Source organism: Abrus precatorius, unplaced genomic scaffold (assembly GCF_003935025.1).
Source record: "Abrus precatorius isolate BTA unplaced genomic scaffold, Abrus_2018 Scaffold4, whole genome shotgun sequence".
Taxonomy (NCBI): Eukaryota; Viridiplantae; Streptophyta; class Magnoliopsida; order Fabales; family Fabaceae; genus Abrus; species Abrus precatorius.
The window spans coordinates 16,251,283-16,271,938 of NW_020874384.1; the positions used below are offsets into that span (position 1 = coordinate 16,251,283).

Consider the following 20,656-nt stretch of genomic DNA (forward strand, 5'->3'; position numbering starts at 1 on the left):
TTTCATAGTAGTTAGTCACTGTATATATAACTGGACAATTAATTGAAAAACAAAAAATGATAATGTTTCCAATGGCGTTCTATATACTTTAGAGAGCTTATTTGTTTTATCGTTAGAAAGTCTTTTTTTTTACTTTTTATGAAAAATATTAATTCTAATAAAAGAAATGTAGTTAAGAATAATTATATACATATCTTTTTTACTCCATTTTCGTATCTAAACCCTTTTCTTCTGTGTTTGCTTTTTCTTCATAATATGCTTCACTTGGTTTGGTGGTCAATGACAGTTTGAAAAGCACCAGCCAATGCTCTCACCTTATTCTTCCTCGCCTCCAATAGCTTGCCAGCTGTTTCTTCAATCACGTCATTCGATATTGGGGACTCCTTCTTATTTCCTTGCACTCCACCACCTACTTCTATTTGCTTTGACTTTGTTGACTCCACTTTTGCTTCTTCTTGTTCATCTTCACCATGTTCTTGTTCTTCCGTCAACTTATTAACCTCTTCACTTGTCCCTTCTTCAACCCCTTCCTTCTCTTCCTCTACCACTTCCTCATTATTGATCTCATTCTTGTGGTCTTCTATTTTAACCACACCTAATTCACTTAGGTGATCTTCTTCTGTTATAACCCCACCTTCTTCTCCTCCTTCCTTTTCTTTTACCTCAACTTGTTCTTCAGTAATTGAATGATCAATCACTAGATGACTCTCGTTAGTGTTGCTTTCATCTTGGTTTGTATTGTCATCCTCTTTTTTCTCTTCTTTTACTTCTTCTTCTTCTTGTTTTAACTCTGTAGGAATGACCTTGTCATCATCATCTTCAACATGAGGCTGATCAGACTCCTCAAGCTTTTGATCATTCTCATGATCATGTTCATCTTCAGAGTTAACCAAACGAGGTGGGATATTTTCAACCTCATTCAATTGTTCATTTTGATTTTCCACTTTTTCAACCTCTTCATCTATAGCTTCTTTAACTTCTCCAACCTCTTCATTTATAGCTTCTTTAACTACTGGTTCAGTTTCAACACTGATAGTAGCTTCGGTGGTTTCGGCATTACTACTTCTCTTTGTAGCGCTGGTTGAGATAGCAGAAGCATGATCACTATTTATTACCTTCTTAGTAGTTGAAGTAGAAACACTGGGGCCACTTTTCCTACCGCTTTTTGCAAGTAGTGATTGAGTTTTTCCTTCTTTTGGAGTCTTTGAGAGCCTCTCTGAAATGGGTTTGGAAGGGTTAGTCGTAGAAGTAGTAGTTTTAATTGGAGCACTTGAAGATCGAAGTGGTAGGGCTCTATCTCGTGGGCCAGGGGAAACAAGGGCTTTGTGTTGTCTTGAAAGAGAAGGGTGGTGTGTTTGTTTTGGTAACCTTGAAGGTGATGGTGGTTTGTCAAAAGATCTTCTTCTATTTAAAGTGGCCCTACTTAGAGCGTCATTCTTGGTTAGTTTGAAGGAGTGGGACTCAAGACGAACTGAGCTAAGTGTGGGCTTCAGATAGTTGGGGACTTGTTTTTCAACTGATGGGCTTGATGTGGGCTTTTCCGGAGTGGTTGGTGTGGACTTGGTGGTGGGCTTTTTGGTGCTGGTGATGGGAGAATTAGAAGATTGGACCTTCTTCTCCTTCCCTACAATGCCAGTCTCCTTTGCTTTTGTTGCCATATATGTTTAGGTGTCTATGCTAAGAATTTGTAGAAAACGATCTGTGTGTAATGTACCAAAAGAAAAAGCAGCAGCATGTTAAGGCAACGGTTCTCATTTAAATGGGATATTAATTAAGGGTATTGTCTCAATATCCTAAGTAAAGACTAACTAAAAATTAACTCTCAATAAAATAGATTATTATTATTTATTTGGATTGACCTTTTATAAATGACATTTTAATGAATTGAATTAAAATTTTTAATCTAATTTAAACTCACAAAAAATAATATTTTAAAAGAGTAAATTTAAATATTTTTTTTATAATTTTTAACAGACTTGACCCGCATCAGAGTTAATAGGATCAAACTAAAAATTTAAATGAGATATTAATTAAGGGTATTGTCTCAATATTCCAAGTAAAGACTAACTTAAAAATTAACTCTCAATAAAATAAATTATTTTTCTATTTAGATTGACCTTTTATAAATGACATTTTAACGAGTTGAGCTAAAATTTTTAATCTAATTTGAACATGCAAAAACAATATTTAATACGGGTAAAATTTGATTTTTTTTAAGTACGCTTTAGCAGACTTAACCTCATCAAACTAAAAAATTAAAATTTAATCGAAGCTCAAAATTTAAAGTTCAAATTTTGTATTTTATTGGATAAATTTGAGCTCGTCCAGGAGAAACAAACTCATTACTAGATTTAACTTTTTTTGGGATATGTTTTTTTTTTTCCTGCATAAAGATAGATAATATGATTTTTATTATTGTTAAAAATTTATGAGTTTCAAAAAATATGACGTGTCTTATTTTTTATTTGATGGGTCAACTCATTCTTTAGGTAGAGTTTTGTTAGAATTTCAACATTTAAAATCATAAGTGGAAAATGAATTGTCAACATTTTTCTAATTTTGTAAACTTGATTTATTATGCAAAACCAAAATATTTGGTATGACTCTTCTGAAGGAACTAGGGCAACTTCTTGCATAAAAATTAAAGCAGGTAATTAATGTATATTTGGAAATAGTAAACAAAAAATTGAAATATACGTTACACAATGTGATAAGAAATCTATCAGAAGGTAACAGGGTTTAATTTAATCACGTCAGAATCTGCTAGATGATACACACATAATCTCAACTAATTAAAATCACAATTACGATAAATGGTCAATTGTTTTGATATAACAACACGTTGTAGTTGCTCCACCATCACACCACGTATTAGCTGACACTAATTCAGAAAATTAAATGTAGCCACGCATGGATTAACATGAAAATGTCTATTTCAACTTTATCTGGCAAAAAGGATAGCACATCCTAATTTCCCATTTCCATGGTGTTCTTTTTTTATTTTGTTTTTTCTTTTCTGTGCTTGTAAATAACAAATATATAAGAAAGTCCACCATTATTGCACATTTCCAAGCCCATTGATGCGTATCCATTGTTCTTAATGAGAAGAAAACTATCTATTTCAGTCAGAATAATTGTTTTAAGAATCTTATATTATCGGGTTTCGTCATGACATTAATAAAAATATATATAAATAAATGATTTTATCAAAAATTATAACAAGGGAGAATTAAGAGCATTAATTATTATAATTTCCAAATAGTCTGTTCGTTTATTTTTAAATGTCAGTTAAAACAATGCTCATGAGATGTCCGTTAGCATTTTTTTTTATTGTTTTGACAAATTGATTATAGATGACAATAAGATCAAGAAATAAAAAAACAATGATATGATGAATTGATCATCATGTAGGATACTTTTAACAAAATCAATGTTGCTTCAATGCGCAAACAAGAGAAGAAGAACAACTAATGGATCGTGTGACCCGATGATTGACTTACATTTTTTTTATACGAGGAGAAGCAAGCAATATTCATGAACTTGTGCAAATCAAACTCAATCAAAAGAAGCAATCAAATAAAAAGAAAGAGTAAAATTGCAACAACCAAAGCAGGATTCAGGTTCAGAAAACGTACCTTGATAAAAGAAAGTTCATGGAAGAGTGAATTTGTGGGCACAACAACAAAATTGGTTTAAAAGATGAGAATGTATGAAGAAAGAGGTAAAACTAGAAGATAAGATTGATTGGAACATAAAATTCAGAAAACAGGGTGTTTGGGAGGCCTAATAATATCATCAATGAAGCGCAAATTACGCACAAACTCTTAAAGCAGTGATGGTGTTTGTGAAGGCAGTGACGGGGTTTGCATTTCAGGCCATTGAATCCAAACAATAAAATGTTTTATTTTATCAAACAAAGCTGTGAATAACCGGAACATGTGGGTTAAATATTTGACCTTTTCATTTACAAAATCAACGGATGAAAAAACTGTTTTTTTTACTCAGTAATTGCTATTTATTTGACCCTTTTAATTAAATTACATAAATTAAGAAACTTTATTAAAATTAATCAATGGGTTATTTTAAAAAATTCAATTATAACATTTAAAATTTATCCTTATTTAAAGTCAAACCTTACTATCATATTAATTATTGAAGAAGTAAACATGTTTAATATTTATAAATGAACAAATATATATAAATAATAACAAATACTTCTAAAACTCTATGAATGATCTTACATAAAAAATTATAAAAAAAATAATATTAGCAACCATCTTGGGCCGAGCCCAACTGGAGATTGATTATGTAGTGTGGATGTTTACATGGTAAAGCCGGTGAAGTATGGTGTCATTTGGCAGAAGCACCATTCGAACCATGTTGTATTCGATGTTTTTTCCGTTAATTTTGTCGTATATGTATTCTGTGACGTGAGAATTGAGAAAGTTCATTGTCTTCTATTTTTCTTTTTTATTAATGGCTGAGAACGTCCATTCTCATTTATTATAAAATATACACACCTAATTGAAGAAATAAATTAAAGAAAGATACAAAACTGTAGTTAGAGAAAGAGACATGTGGAATTTACTGTATCATATTGGCATTCATAAATTAAAAAAATAGCATGGCCTTCAACTTTAAATACTGGCAAGTAGCCGGCAATGCAGAAAAATAATTTTATCCTTTTACTTACAAATGTATAAGTTTCTTGGTTGAGTAACGCTTTTGGGTGTAATTTTTTACACGCAATCTTCACAAATTCAATGTTTTTTCCGTATAAAGTTATATTAAAAGTTTTATAAAAAAAATATTTTTCATTGTTCTATGGTAATATACGTTATCCAATACTCAAGAAACTAAGGTGTCATTTTAATTTAATTTGATTTAATTGAATCTTGCTTCTTGGGTTGTCCTAATCAATGATTATGGAACTCGATTTTATGTGGTTTTATAATTCTTTCAAGCAAATGGGAAATCTCCATTATGGGGTGACCGCGTTAGGGGCTTAGGTTAACACAAACAAATTTCCAATGAATGGGTGGCAATTGTTTGTGGAGCACCACCAACCACAACCAAACGTGTTGGCCTTGAAGCAATGGTTTTGTTGGTGAAGAGAGCTTTTGAGCTGCAAGTGTTGGCTAAACTAATCCCACGAGTTGATGAGTTGAGGCTTACCCTTAAAGCCTCACCACACCAATAACTATTTGGCTAAGGCCAACATAGTGGACGAAGCCAATTTGTCCATTATTATTTGGTTTGATTTAAATGTTTTGTTGAAGAATAATGAATGCAATGAATGGTCCAAATTGACCACTGCCAACCCCACCAATTCCTTTTGTGGGTTTTTTTTTCTCTTCTTGTGATTAATTAGCCTATGACGCTATGTAGCCAGATAGGCCTTAAGCTTATCTAAATCTTTGGCAAACAAACAATACCCAAAATAAAACAAAGTATAGCTAACAAAGGGTTACATCACTAAGTGGCAGTGGTGGAGGAATGAGTATGTGCCATCCCCTCCATGTGTCACACTTGGCTTACATGCAAACAGTCCAACTTTAGCTTATGTTTTTCTTTTGGTCGGAAAATTTTAGCCTTTTTTTATGTAGTCGGGGAACAAACTTTACCTCATGTGTTCTTCCTAATTTTTTATGTTTGGGTTTGTTCTGCCAATTGATTCTTATAATTTCATTGAAAAAGGCACTGCTTTCTTAAACAAAGCTTTGATAATCAGTTTCCCATAATAATTGCTTCTGCTACATAGACAATGGTCCCGTTTACTATTTGTAGTAGTTAAGTCATGAGGGTACCGATAACTTTGACTACTTTATAAGACACCCATATTTATTTAATGCGTCTTCATAATCCGCGTCTTTAATATCATTAGTTAACAAATAATTTTTAATTAAAAAATTGTATATTCATATTATTTAAACCACAGATTTTTTCAATATTCTCTTTGAGTCGGATAAAATTATCGTGACTATTCAAATTTTTTCAATTAATTCATGTGTTTTAGTGATCAAAATATGAAATTTAAAAAAAAATCACAATTCAAAAATTATCGTTATAAAATTTGAAATTAAATTTTTTATTAAAAAAATATTATTAACAAATTTTTAGTTCTATATTTTCATAATTTTTTCTAAATTTTCATTTTTTATATGATAATTTAAAATTTCATATTTAAATTAATTTTCCTATTAATTGGCATTTTTCTTATTAAATATCTTTGAATGTATTAAATATCAACCTCCTGATGATTGCCATAGTTTATTGTGTAATGACTATTGGTTTGTCTTTGTTTGTAGGGTTCTTCTTTAATGTTTTTGTTGGAGCTCAACCCTCCTAACCAAAAAATGAAATGATTTTATTGATCGACTATTTCTTTGAGCAAGCAAGTCTTACCATTTTTTTTTTATTAAAACAATAGAATCAATGCTTTAGAGTTACTGATTAAAATGTTAAAATTAAAAATTTTATTTAAAAATGTGATAATACATATTTATACTTTTTAAAACATCACACTATGTTTTTTTTTATTAAAATATAACTTTTCAATAAAATATTTTTAGTTAGGCAAGTCTTGTATAACATATAATTATCTTTTAATACGATGAACAACCATTGAATTAAATTATTGTATTATTATATTATAGTATACCAAAATTATTATTTATTTTAAATAAAAAAATCCCGTTTTAAAAATTAAATTAAAATTTTATACACAAGGAAATATAAAAATAAAAAGGCTGGCTCAATTATAGGAGGCATTTCAACTATAGTTCGCAGTGATTTAACCATAATTTTACTTTATTTATAAAGTTTGAGAATGCTTTTATTCATAATAAATATAATTTAATTGAACTTTTAATCTTTTAAATTTTACTTTTATTTTTAAAAATGATATACTTTTTTAAATTTACTTATTGCATCATAGTGACATGGTATATACCTAATTATATAATGTCAATAATTATATTAAGGGAATAGATATTTAATATATTTAAATACATGTCACATCGTTATTATATATTAATCAAGATTGTTTTAAAATATATAATTTTATAAATAAAAATTACTATAATTTTATAAATCAAAAGTATAATTTAATTTTATGATTAAAAATTTTTAAAATTATTTCTCCCTGGTTATGAAGAGAACGAGATGATGCACATGTATATAATTAAAATGATAGCTTATATTGTAACTTAAAAAAGTGATATATGATATACAACTGTTTAGATATTAATATTAATAGTAATAAATAGATTGCAATTTAATGTAACGAAATTATTGACAGGTTGATTAGAAACAAAAGATGAAGCAAATAATACATGTGAAACGTGTAACTATCATGTCATTATCAAAATGACGAAGAGGAAAATGTTTCGTCATTTTCTATTAATTATGATGATTCTCGTGACTGTCATGAAGCATGATGAACAATGTTAATGCATGTATGAGTAATTTTTTGTTAATTACTTTTAATTAATCGTGTATGAGTAAATTATCATCTTAATTTTTTAAATATAGATTTCGATTGTTTTTATTTAAAATTTTATAAAAAGCAATAGAATTAAAAATAGTGGGGTAGAAATAGGTGAGGGAAAAGCTTTCAGATTCATTCCCCTCAGAAACAGAATTAGGAATTAGGATCACACTCTTAATTCTTTTCGTGTTCCCACACGTTGGTGGCTCGTAACAAAGCTTCTTTGAATCTGACACGTTACTCAATCCTAGCCCTCCATCACTCCCATTCCTACATCAACGGTCCAGATCTTGCTCCTCTCGCTTTTCAATTAGGACGGCGCCACTACTACCCTTTTCGTTTTTCTTTTCTTATTTTTTTTTTCTTTTTGGTTCCGTTTCCGTAACCATAAATAAAATAAAATAAAATAAAATAATGAGCTTATAATCAAAACAGCTTCATTGGATTAGAGTATTAGACTTTGCTTCTCTCTCTCTTCCTCTCTGCGTATCAAAGTTTCTTCGTAACTCGTTTTTCTATCTTCTCTGTTCCAAGTTTCAATCACAACGCCGTTTAAAAGGTATCGTCCCAATTCAAATTTATCTGCGGAACTCCACCGGAATATTTTTTTAATCTTTTTTCATCAAGCTTTATTGAAAATTTGGATGATTGAATATTTTTTCTGTTTATATATGTTTTTTCGGTTGCATGAATAGATATTTGAAGGATGTTTGTTATGGTAACAGTGATAAATAATATATTTATTTAATTAATTTAGAAGATTTTGTATTTGAAAAAACGGGATGGGTTTGGTTGAACATGAAAATATTAATAGATGTAAGTTTTTTGTGGTGTGATGAAATTATTATGGGGTAGGAATTGTGATTTCTATTTCGGTGAGTATGGTGTGGTTAGTGTTGAGCTTCTTTTCAGCGCTGAAATTGTGGAGAATATTTGATGCACAGCTGAATCCTTTAAAGACCGAAGGACCTTTTACTCTTTTTCTTTTTCTTTTCTCGTTTACTTGTCGAAAGCGATATGTTTTTTGGCTTTGAGGAAATTGATTTCTATATATCTGATCATGGTTTCTGACAGTTGACGTTCATCCTCATTTTATCATGTATTGGTTTGTTTTTCTGTTTTTTTTTTTTTTTCTGTTTCACTTGCTTTTTGGAATTCTGGAAACTTTCGACATGATATGTATCAGCTGTTTGGGTTACTTGATAACACACTTTTGTATTGACTGTTGGATGAACGTCTGTCAGTTTGCTGATTTTCGTGGAATTCTGACCATATGAGATTAGACTTTCTTTTTTTAATTGTTTATCATGTTAATTTGACTATGTTAGTTTATGTATTGAACTTTGTCCTTTATTCGTATTTCTTGTCTTTTACAGCAGTCGTACTTTTCCATGTTATCTGTTTTCTAACTTTTGATATAGGCATATGATTTAATGCCCCCTGTTAGATGTAGTTCAAATTCCATAGGGATGTATTTAATTGAACATGCAAAATCTAAATAATTAGCTCAGTGAATCTATGATGTTTTTCTGAGAAATAAATCTCCGAGGATGAATTTGGCATGAACATTGGTTATTTGTCTCAATGATATTTTCCTTTGATTGAATTTTCTAGTCAAAGGGGTTTCTGCGTGCATACAGACATAGCCTGCTTTTACCTCCCAGCGCACAACACAAGCATGTTAACAATGACATTTGTCTCGTGACCCCTGTTTTATCTTATAGAATGCAGAATATATTTCTTTTTCTCCCCTTTCACTTGAATTCCAGCTATTGTATATACTTGCTGTAAGCGTTTTGCTCTGATAATCTGAAGCTCCTCTGTAAGAATCCAAATGAATTATTTCATGCAACTCCAATTATTAGGAAACTATATATATATATATATATGAACTATTTTTTTTTTATTTCAATGCATAAAATTAATCAGTGAAGTTATAAAGAAGGTACTATGATGAAGAAATTTAACTATGGTACATGCTAATTTTGTAGCAGTTTTTGTTCTATTCCTTGTTGGTATCTGAACCTAAATTTATGCACTACGAGTGGCGTCTCTATGGCTCAATCTGACCAGTTTATGTTGAGTCTCGAGTTCTGTATACAAGTCATTACTATCAAGATGCTTGTAAAGTTATTGTCTAATACAATATATATTATACTTTTGACAATCATGTAGCATTATGAGTTTTTGATGATCTGATACACTATGCCAACGTGTTACAGAATTAAGGTATTGATGGATGAGTATTCTGGTAAAAGAGCCATTGATGGGGTGGTAGTCCCTAGAAAGGGGATGACCCATGTGTTCAGAGAGACTGGTAATACTAGAGATCGAAATGGTCAGGTGTGCAGCCGTGTAACTTGCAGTAGCAGAATCAACTCTTCTAAAAGTAGTTCTTCTGAAAAAGGTAAATCTTTGAAACCTTCAACCCGGTCTTCTTCAAGTGGCAAGGAAGCAATTGGAAGCTCCTCTAGAACTTTTTCCGGGACTAGTAGCCCTGTTATAAAGCCTCGGAAATCATTATCATCTCAGTTCGAGACTGATTCATCTGAAACTGGTAGTGTACAGGATGAACCACAAATTTCAAAACTCGTACCTCCCGTTGAAAAATTTCAAGCAGAAGTCGAAAATACAGAGTCTGGTAATGTGATGCCAATGGAAGTAGGAAGCTCTAGTGCAGTATCCAATACAAGATCTCGGAGGAATTTTAATCCAAAACCTGGATTACGTGGTCAAGAAATTAAAAGCAATGGTCCTGTGACACGTGCTGGTACCAGTAGGTATGGATTAAGGAACCTCAGATGCAACTCTATTTCTGATGTCATCCCTGCAGGTTGTTCATCATCAGATTCAACCCTTAACAGAAGGAAGGATATGATAAAAAGAAGAAATTGTGAAGGGGAAAGTAGTTCCACTGCTAGAGGGAAGAAGATGAGTGGATCTTCAGTAGAAGGACGGAATTCTGGTTCCAGAAATGGCTTATCTATATATGATTCAAGAATATCTAGGAATAATCCTCCCCACAGGGACCGGTCAGACAGTAGTGTGGCGTCAGTTAGAACACGAAGACCAATTAGTGGTCATGCCAGGGGAAGGCTTTCTATCGAAGGAAATGCTAATCATTTACCACCTAATGTCATACCTTCTCTGCCTCATTCTGGTGATCTTAGTGCTCCTGGCATATCACATCATACTTCTGTAGATACCCCTTTAAGTTATCCAAGCTCTTACAGCAGATCAGGTACTGGAAGTGAAGAATTATATGGTGTTATGCCTGCATCTCCTCCAGAGTATGGCATTGCACATTCTCTAGTAAATCGGGATAGCTTCCGGCGACGTTACAACATGGGTGGTATTGCAGAGGTAATCTTCATTATAAACATGAGGATTGATTTTTTTTTTCTTTTTTTATCTTGGCCATTAATGTGAGAGCTGACAACTAAATTACCACTTTGTAATTTTTATTTAGGTATTGTTGGCACTTGAGAGGATTGAACAAGATGTTGAGCTGACACATGAGGTAATCCTTGGTTGAAAATTTATTTGACTTAATGTACCAGTTTTTTGACACATTCATTTGTCTTTGCAGCAAATTCTTTTACTGGAGTCCAACTTGTTCCTTACTGGACTAAACTTCTATGATCCACATAGAGAAATGCGATTGGACATTGATAACATGTCATATGAGGTTTGTTAATGTCATATGGTGCTACAATTTAATTTGGTATACTTGTTTGCCTGTTTTCCTCTTTCTTTCTTATAATATCTTCTGGCTTTTGATAGTTTTGTATTACAACATATTTGGATGAAACAGACTTTCAAAACAAGACTTAATTACATTTTTTGGTTCCCTCTTCAATTTGACATATATGCGATTTTGGTCCTCTTGATTTTCTTAAGGCTAATTAAGTTCTACTTTTAAAATCACAAAAATCCAGTCCCTTTGTCAAATTTTTTCTACCTAAACACTCTAAATTTTCATTTATACTCAAAATTTTAATAAATTAAATCAATTAAATTATTTTAAACTTTTTCTCCTTAAAACACACCAATTCAAAAATAAAATATCAGTCAATATAAAAAGTAATCCTTCTTCAACATTAATCTCATATCTTAATTTTTTAAAAATCTTATCAAAATTTCACTCTATTTTTTTTTTACTTTTAAATATTTAAAATTATTTTATATAATAAATTTATTTCGAACCCCTCAAATATTTTCACAAAATATAACTTGAGAATTTTAAGTAAAATAAAATCATTGGAAGAACTAAATTTGCATAATTTTAAAATTATAGAAATTTAATTAGCTCTAAAAAGGTTTGAAATCAAAATTGTACATAAGCATAAAAAATACAATTAAGCTTTGATATAATATAGACAATTATACGGTAATGTTAAGTACTTTTTACTGGTAGTTTGTTACTTCAACTTTGGAGAAGTTTGAAATTTAGCTTGAGTTGCTAGAGATGGCTTTGTGAAGGGATGTTATCTTTGATAGTGCATGCAGTTTTTGTTGTATTTGTTTTTTTTTTTTTTTGCCCTAGCCATTCTCACCTCCTAAAGTTTCTATAAATGACAGCAACTGCTGGCTCTTGAAGAGAGGATGGGTACTGTGAGCACAGCTGTAACAGAAGAAGCACTATCAGAATGCTTAAAGAAAAGTTTCTATCAATCCAATGCAGCTGAGAGTTGCAATGAGGATAAGGATGATATCAAATGCAGCATTTGCCAGGTATTTTTCTAAAGCCTATTGCAGATGATGGACTGATGATCTACCTGAGTACTGTTGGATTTGATTGACAAAATCACAAAATAGGTGTTTGATTCCAGAAGTGCTAAACCAAGTGTCGTTTGACATAAGTGCTGCTGCATTCTATCTAATTGGAACAAGTACTCTTTCACTGTATAGTTTAATGAGCTTTTAATGCCACACGTTACCATCCTTTGCAAACAGGGATACGGGACTAGTCATTGCCTCTCTCAAACTGATATGCTCTCTAAAGCTATTGTTACAATAACTGATTTAGATAAATTGACGTGATTTGTAGGAAGAATATGTAGTTGCAGATGAAGTGGGGAGTTTGCAATGTGAGCACATGTATCATGTGGTATGCATACAGCAGTGGCTACGGCTAAAGAACTGGTGCCCTATTTGCAAAGCATCAGTGGCACCTTCAAATTCATCCTCATCCCATGAATTACAATGTTAGGCAAGACAAGGGAAACTGATTTCTTTGTTCCCCCATTCTGTTAATTTTTTTCATCACTTTTGTACAAAATACAGTTCCTCCTCACTTCTCTTCATATTGGTCATTTGTACATAGCCTATATATTCATCCCAGTTACCCAATAATCCAAGCCACTTTAACTTGTTAAGCTGCGGGTTTAATATCTAAATATCCCTCTTAAGTTCTATTTTTTTTAATCCTTGCATAAGAAACACTAGGGATTTGGAAGAGTAAATGATTGGCGAAAAAGATGCTTTTCTTTCATTATAGTATAACGTTTACTATGAATGAGGTGTTTGGTAACTTTTCAAAACGATATGTTGGAATAAATAATTTTTTGGGGCACACATTTATAGAACTTTTTTTCTATAATTACTGGAGAACAGGTTTCAAAATTAGTTGGACTTAAATGAAATGTTGGAGAATAATCTCACACATTGATAGATTTTAAACAAAATAAAATATGTACACGTAAGAGAGCTATAAGTTTCAAGTGTAAAGAAAATTTTTAATAAATAGTTTCATTAAGCTAAAAGTCAATCATTTTACTTACATTTTTGGACATAGCTTTGCTCAATTAATAAATATTTGAACCATATGCTTGAAGTACATAAAGATTAACACTAGGTTACGACTAATTTAATTTAAGCTGATTGAACTGGAAAGATACAGTAATAGTTACCACATTAATTAAAAGCAAGAAAGCAAGAAAAAGACGCGTTTGAAAAAGAATAGCAAGTTCTAAGAGTTATGATAATTATAGTCGTCTGGTACTTTTGGACACTATCATTTGTCTTCTATTTTTTCCCCCAATTAATAGACAATTATGGATAATTCTTTTGATTAAAATTAAGGTTTGATATCTACCGAAATTATTCATAGCTTGGGACAACTTTCACAGTAGATTCTATTTAACATCTAAAGAAGACTATACGTATACACAACTAGGTTTTCAGGAAAAAAAAATATATATCACAAAGCTCGTAAATGAAAATACCATACCCTAACCCCATTCTCAATTTTATTAACAAAGGGATGGAGGCTATCAAATGCATCGCCATCTATTGGATGTCTAATACACAGGTAATATAGTAACTCATTTTCCAATCTATCGCATTTATTAGTTAATTAAGAAAACTATTGTTGATTGTCAATTAGTTAATTAGTGGCCTAATTAATGATATTCATATAACAACTCATTTTGTAATTCCCTATTACTCAAATTCAATGAATGGTCCACCTTCCGTAACAAATTGTCAATTTTTTCAACACTCGTTGTAATAATCATTATTTTTCTATGTTGATCACTGTAAAGCAATGGTTATCGTAATGCCTTCTTTATAATTTCCACTAATTAATTTTATGCATTGAAATGAACAAAAAAAAGAGTTCATATATATATATATATATATATATATATAGTTTCCTAATAATTGGAGTTACATGAAATATTTCATTTGGATTCTTACAGAGGAACTTCAGATGAATCTGATCAAAACTCTTACAGCAAGTATATACAATAGCTGAAATTCAAGTTAAAGGGAAGGAAAAAATATATTCTGCATTTTATAAGATAAAACAAGGGTCATGAGACAAATGTCATTGTTAACGTGCTTGTGTTGTGCGTTGGGTGGTAAAATCAGCCTATGTCAGTAAGCACGTAGAAACCCCTTTGACTAGAAAATTCAATCTAAGAAAAATATCTGTGCAGTTAACCAATTTTCATGTCAATTTCATCCTCAGAGATTTATTTCTCAGAATAACATCATAGATTCAGATGAACACATCCTTATGGGACAACTACATCAAAGAGGGGTATTAATCATATTACTATATCAAGAGTTAGAAAACAGATGACATGGAAAAGTACTGCCGCTGTACAAAACAAGAAATACTAGTACGGGACAAAAGGTCAAAACATAAACTAAAATAGTCAAACTAACATGATTCAGTCAAAAAAAAGTCTAATCTCATATGGTCAGAATTCCACAAAAATCAGCTACGCTTTTGAGAGTGAATAAACAACAAGTAAACGAGAAAAGAGAAGAAAAAGAGTAAGAGGCATAAACAATTGACTCCAGAAAAGGAGAAAGTCCTTCGATCATCTTTGCATCAAACATTCTCTACACAATCAGAGTAACAAAAAAAAAAATTCGATCATCGTCCAAATATCTATTCATGCAACCGATATTTAAACAAAAATAAATAAAATCAATCATCCAATTTTTCAGTTTAGGTTGTTGCAAAAAGATTAAGAAAATATTCCGGAGGAGTTCAGAGAAATTTACCTGCTAACGCGGTGTGATTGAAACTTGGAACAGAGAAGAGAAAAAGGAGTTATGAAGAAACTTTGGTACGCAGAGAGAAAGAGAGAGAAGCAAAGTCTAATAATCTAATCCAATTAAGTTGCTTTAATTATAAGCTTAGACGATGTTTGTTATAGTAATAGTTATAAATAACATATTTATTTAATTTAATTAATTTAGAAGATTGCGTATTAAAAAAAATGGGATGGGTTTGGTTGAAGATGAAAATATTAATGGATGAAAGTGTTTGGTTATGTGATGAAATGATTATGAGGTAGGAATTGTGATTTCTATTTTGGTGAATATGGTGTGGTTAGTGATTAGCTTCTTTTCAGCGCTGAAATTGCGGAAACCAAGTTTTTGTGGTTGTGTGGAGAATATTAGGTGTAAAGCTGAATCCTTTAAAGACCAAAGACTTCCTCTTTTTCTAGAGTCAATTATCTATGCCCTTTTACTCTTTTTCTTCTTCTTTTCTCGTCTACTTGTCATTGATTCATTTGATTTTGAGGAAATAGATTTCTATATGTCTGATCATGGTTTCTGACAGTTAGCGTTCATCAGATCATGTATTGGTTTGTTTGCTTCTTTTTTTTTTCTTTCTGTTTTTCACTTGCCATTTGGAATTCTGGAAACTTTCTGCATGATATGTATCACCTGTTTGGGTTACTTGATAACAATGACATTTTTCTCATGACCCATGTTTTATCTTATCAAATGCATAATATATTGCTTTTTTTTTTCTCCTTTCACTTGAATTCCAGCTATTGTATATACTTGCTGTAAGAGTTTTGCTCAGATCGTCTGAAGCTCCTCTATAAAAATCCAAATGAAATATTTCATGTAACTCAAATTATTAGGAAACTATAAATACATATATATATATATGAACTTTTTTTAAAAAAAAATTCAATGCATGAAATTAATTAGTGGAAATTATAAAGAAGGCATTAAGATGAAGAAATTTAACTATGGTACATGCTAAGTTTGTAGCAGTTTCTAGATACAAGCGAGTCATCATTGTTCCATTCCTTGTTGAGTCTATGTATGAGTGGAGTCTCTTATGTCTCAATCTGACCAGTCTTTATGTTGAGTCTTCAGTTCTGCATATTGCTATTGTAAAGTTATTGTCTCAAACAATCTATATTATATGCTTTTGACAATCATGTAGCATAATGAGTTTTTTGATGATCTGATACACCATGCCATCGTGTTACAGAATTGAAGCCATTGATGGAAGAGTATTCTGGTAAAAGAGCCAATGATGGGGTGGTAGTCCCTAGAAAGGGGATGACCCATGTGTTCAGAGAGACTGGTAATACTAGAGATCGAAATGGTAACGTGTGCAGCCGCCATACATGCAGTAGCAGAGTGAACACTCCTAAAAGTGGTTCTTCTGAAAAAGGTAAATCTTTGAAACCTTCAAAAAGGTCTTCTTCAAGTGGGAAAGAAGCAATTGGAAGCACTTCTAGAACATTTTCCAAGACTAGTAGCCCCATTATAAAGCTTCAGAAATCATTATCATCTCAGTTCGAGACTGATTCATCTGAAACTGGTAGTGTACAGAATGAACCACAAGCTTTAAAACTCTTACCTCCCTCTGAAAAAATCATCTCAATGGAAGTAGGAAGCTCTAGTGCAGTATCCAAAACAAAATCTCGGAGGAATTTCAATCCAAAGCCTGGAAATGTTCCAGTGACACGTGCTGGTACCAGTAAGTATGCATTGAGGAACCTCAAATGCAACTCTATTTCTGATGTCCCTCCTTCTGGTTGTTCATCATCAGATTCAACCCATAACAGAAAGAAGGATATGATAAAAAAAAGAAATTGTGAAGGGGAAAGTAGTTCCACTGCTAGAGGGAAGAAGATGAGTGGATCAAATTCTGGTTGCAGAAATGGCATATCAATATCTGATTCAAGAATATCTAGGAATAATGCTCCCCACAGGGACAGGTCAGATAGCAGTGTGGCTTCAGTTAGAACACGAAGATCAATTAATGGAAGGCTTTGTATCCAAGGAAATACTGCTAATCATGTGCCACCCAATGCCATGATACATTCTCTGCCTCATTCTGGTGATCTTAATGCTCCTGCCATATCACATCATGCTTCTGTAGATACCCCTTTAAGTTGTCCAAGCTCTTACAGCAGAGGCAGTGAGGAACTATATGCTGTTATGCCTTCATCTTCTCCAGAGTATGCCATTGCTCATTCTCTAGTAAATCCTGATAGCTTCCGGCGACGTTACAACATGGATGGTATTGCAGAGGTAAATTAGAGGAATACTAAAAACACACTCTCTAGACACTTTTCCTCCTAATTATTTGAAAATTATAAAATCACTTAGATTTCACCCTTTTTCAATTTTGAATTAATGTTTTTTCTCCTACTTTGGTAATTTTTATTTAGGTATTGTTGGCACTTGAGAGGATTGAACAAGATGTTGAGCTGACACATGAGGTAATCCTAGGTTAAAAATTTATTTGACTTAATGTGCAAGTTATTTGACACATTCATTTTGTCTTTGCAGCAAATTCTTTTACTGGAGTCCAACTTGTTCCTTACTGGACTAAACTTCTATGATCCACATAGAGAAATGCGATTGGACATTGATAATATGTCATATGAGGTTTGTTAATGTCATAAGGTGCTACAATTTAATTTGGTAGACTTGTTTGCCTGTTTTCCTCTTTTTCTTTCTTATAATATCTTCTGTCTTTTGATAGTTTTGTATTACAAAATATTTGGATGAAACAAGATTTAGTTACTTTTTTTATCCCTTCAGTTTGACATATATGCGTTTCGGTCCTTTTTGATTTTATTAAGCTAGTTAAGTTCTACTTTTAAAATTGTAAAAATCCCGTCCCTTTGTCAAAATTTTTCAACCTAAACACTCAACTTTTATTTTATACTCAAAATCTTAATAAATTAGCCAATTAAATTATTTTAAACTTTCTTCTCCTTAAAACACAGCAATTCAAACATAAGATTTCAGCCAATATAAAAAAAAAAAACTTCTTCAACCTCAATCTCATATCTTAATTTTATTTAAATCTTATCAAAATTTCAGTCCATTTTTTTTTACTTTTAAATATTTAAAATTATTTTATATAATAAATTTATCGTAAACCCCTCAAATATTTTGACAAAATAATAACTTGAGAGTTTTAAGTAAAATAAAATTATTGGAAGAACTAAATTTGCATAATTTTAAAATTACACAAATATAATTAGCTAAAAGATTAGAGAAATCAAAATCGTACCAAAAAGAAAAAAACAATTAAGCTGTTAATATAATATTGACAATTACAAGCTAATGTTAAGTGCTTTTTACTGGTGCTTAGTTACTTTTCAACTTTTGAAGGAGAAGTTCGAAATTTATCTGTGTTGCAAGAGATGGCTTGGTGAAGGGACGTTATCCTTGATAGTGCATGCAGTTTTTGTAGTAATTTTTTCCCCTAGCTATTCTCACCTCCTAAAGTTTGCTATAAATGGCAGCAACTGCTGGCTCTTGAAGAGAGGATGGGTTCTGTGAGCACAGCTGTAAGAGAGGAAGCACTATCAGAATGCTTGAAGAGAAGTTTCTTTCAATCCGATGCAGCTGAGAGTCGCAATGAGAATAAGGATGATATCAAATGCAGCATTTGCCAGGTATTTTTCTAAAGCTTATTGCTGATGTGGTTGACAAAATCACAACATTGGTATTTGATTCTAGAAGTGCTAAACTAGGTGTCGTTTGACAAAAGTGCTGCTGCATTCTATCTAATTGAAACAAGTACTTTTTCACTGTAAATTTTAATATGCTTTTAATGTCATACATTACCATCCTTAGCAAAAAGGGGTATGGGACTAGTCATTGCCTCTCTCAAACTGATATGCACTCTAAAGCTATTGTTACAATAACTGATTTAGATAAATTGACTTGATTTGTAGGAAGAATATGCAGTTGCAGATGAATTGGGGAGTTTGCAATGTGAGCACATGTATCATGTGGTTTGCATACAGCAGTGGTTACGGCTAAAGAACTGGTGCCCTATTTGCAAAGCATCGGTGGCACCTTCAAACTCATCCTCATCCCATGAATTACAATGTTAGGCAAGACAAGGGACACTGATTTCTTTGTTCCCCTCATTCTGTTCAGTTTTTTCATCACTTCTGTACAAATCTCTTCATATTGGTCATTTGTACATAACCTATATATTCATCCCAGTTACCCAATAATCGAAGCCACTGGCTGGCGAAAAAAGATGCTTCTCTTTCATTATAACATAACGTTTACTATGAATGAGGTGTTTGGTAACTTTTCAAAATGATACTTTGGAATAAAGCACTCATTTATAGGACTTTTCTTTTTTATATATATAATTACTGCAGAACAAGTTCCAAAATTAGTTGGACTTAAATGAAATGTTAGAGAATAAATCTCACATTGATAGATTTGAAACAAAATAAAATATGTATTAGTAAGAGGTTATAAGTTTAAAGTGTTAAAAAAATTTGAATAAATAGTTTCATTAAGGTAAAAGTCTATAAACTTATATTTTTGGACATAACTTTGCTTAATTAATAAATATTTGAAGCATATACTTGAAGTACATAGATTAAAAAATTAAAAAAAATTTATAATTAAGTAAATTTAATCTAATTGAATTTGAAAGAGAATGTTCAATAATAGTTACCACATTAATGGATCAAAAGCAATAAAAAGGCACGTCCGAAAATGAAAAATAAGTTGTAAATGTTAAGATAATTATAGACAAACTCTCATACTTTTGAACATTACCATTTGTCTTCTATTTATTACAATTAATAGACAATTATAGATATTACTTTTGATGAAAATTTAGGTTTGATATCTACCAAAATTATTCCCAGCTTGGAGTAACTTTGACAGAAGATTCTGTTTAACATCAAAAGAACACTATATACACAGCTAGGTTTTCAGAAGAGAAAAAAAGAAAATGAAAAAGCAAAATATTTATTACAAAGCTCGTAAATAAAAATATCATTGCCTAACCCCATTCTCATCGCAATGGAAGTAATAAGTAAAACTGTAAAACCGTGGTGTCTCTTCATTATAGTGATATGAGTTGCTAAAAGCTTCATATTACCACTATACATGATTAACTGAACGCATCAAGTCAGAAACACAAATGACGGTCTCCAAATAGAATTGTAGCAATAACAGTACAAAAATTGCTATTGCTCAAGATTTCTTACAAGTCATACTTTAGCCATATGAAAGATGACTCAGCTGAAGAAATGCATAGCATAATTGCATAAATCCTTTGCTTTAGATTGCCTTTTCTACAGCGTAAGTGTGAGAAAATTTGCCAAATTCAACAAAGAAAATAGATGATAAAAATAGAGAGAAATTATTATGAGAATTGACAGGGTATATTAATAGAGGCTGCTGTTCACACTAGGAAGCATTAAGAATACTAGGATTCTATATTACAAAACAAAAATATATTGAATACTTCTTTCTTGAATTTCAAAAATAACAGATGACAATATATATAGTGCTCATGGATATGGGCCTAACATATGGCACCAGATAATAAAACTAAAATTGAAGTTAAAAATAAAAGGCATGGTTGGTTGTTGCATGGGCTAATTGTTGGCTCACTTC

At 31.5% G+C, this 20,656-nt stretch overlaps 2 protein-coding genes across 8 annotated transcripts; one reads left to right on the top strand and one right to left on the bottom strand.

The window, feature by feature from the left end:
- Nucleotides 1-260: 260 nt before the first annotated feature.
- Nucleotides 261-1,658, bottom strand: LOC113866202 (microtubule-associated protein RP/EB family member 1-like). The gene has a single exon (XM_027501084.1). It carries the CDS (start codon nucleotides 1,656-1,658, stop codon nucleotides 261-263), a length of 1,398 nt encoding a protein of 465 aa, XP_027356885.1.
- Nucleotides 1,659-7,904: 6,246 nt separating this feature from the next.
- LOC113864863 (E3 ubiquitin-protein ligase MBR2-like) lies at nucleotides 7,905-19,257 on the top strand. Of its 7 annotated transcripts, XR_003504927.1 has the most exons (7): nucleotides 7,905-8,048; nucleotides 16,242-17,293; nucleotides 17,434-17,484; nucleotides 17,555-17,653; nucleotides 18,523-18,675; nucleotides 18,743-18,799; nucleotides 18,958-19,016. XR_003504927.1 is itself a non-coding variant. In XM_027499051.1 (6 exons), the coding sequence occupies exons 2-6, from the start codon at nucleotides 16,256-16,258 to the stop codon at nucleotides 19,117-19,119; spliced, it is 1,503 nt and encodes a 500-aa protein (XP_027354852.1). In that variant the 5' UTR covers nucleotides 7,905-8,048; nucleotides 16,242-16,255; the 3' UTR covers nucleotides 19,120-19,257. The 7 variants fall into 7 exon arrangements, 6 of the variants coding, with proteins under 6 accessions (XP_027354852.1, XP_027354849.1, XP_027354851.1 ...); XM_027499051.1 differs by lacking the exon at nucleotides 18,743-18,799 and having other exon boundaries at nucleotides 18,958-19,257; XM_027499048.1 differs by lacking the exons at nucleotides 16,242-17,293; nucleotides 17,434-17,484; nucleotides 17,555-17,653; ... (1 more) ...; nucleotides 18,743-18,799; nucleotides 18,958-19,016 and adding exons at nucleotides 9,712-10,852; nucleotides 10,959-11,009; nucleotides 11,079-11,177; nucleotides 12,071-12,223; nucleotides 12,540-12,910 and having other exon boundaries at nucleotides 7,906-8,048.
- The last annotated feature ends 1,399 nt before the right edge of the window (nucleotides 19,258-20,656 follow it).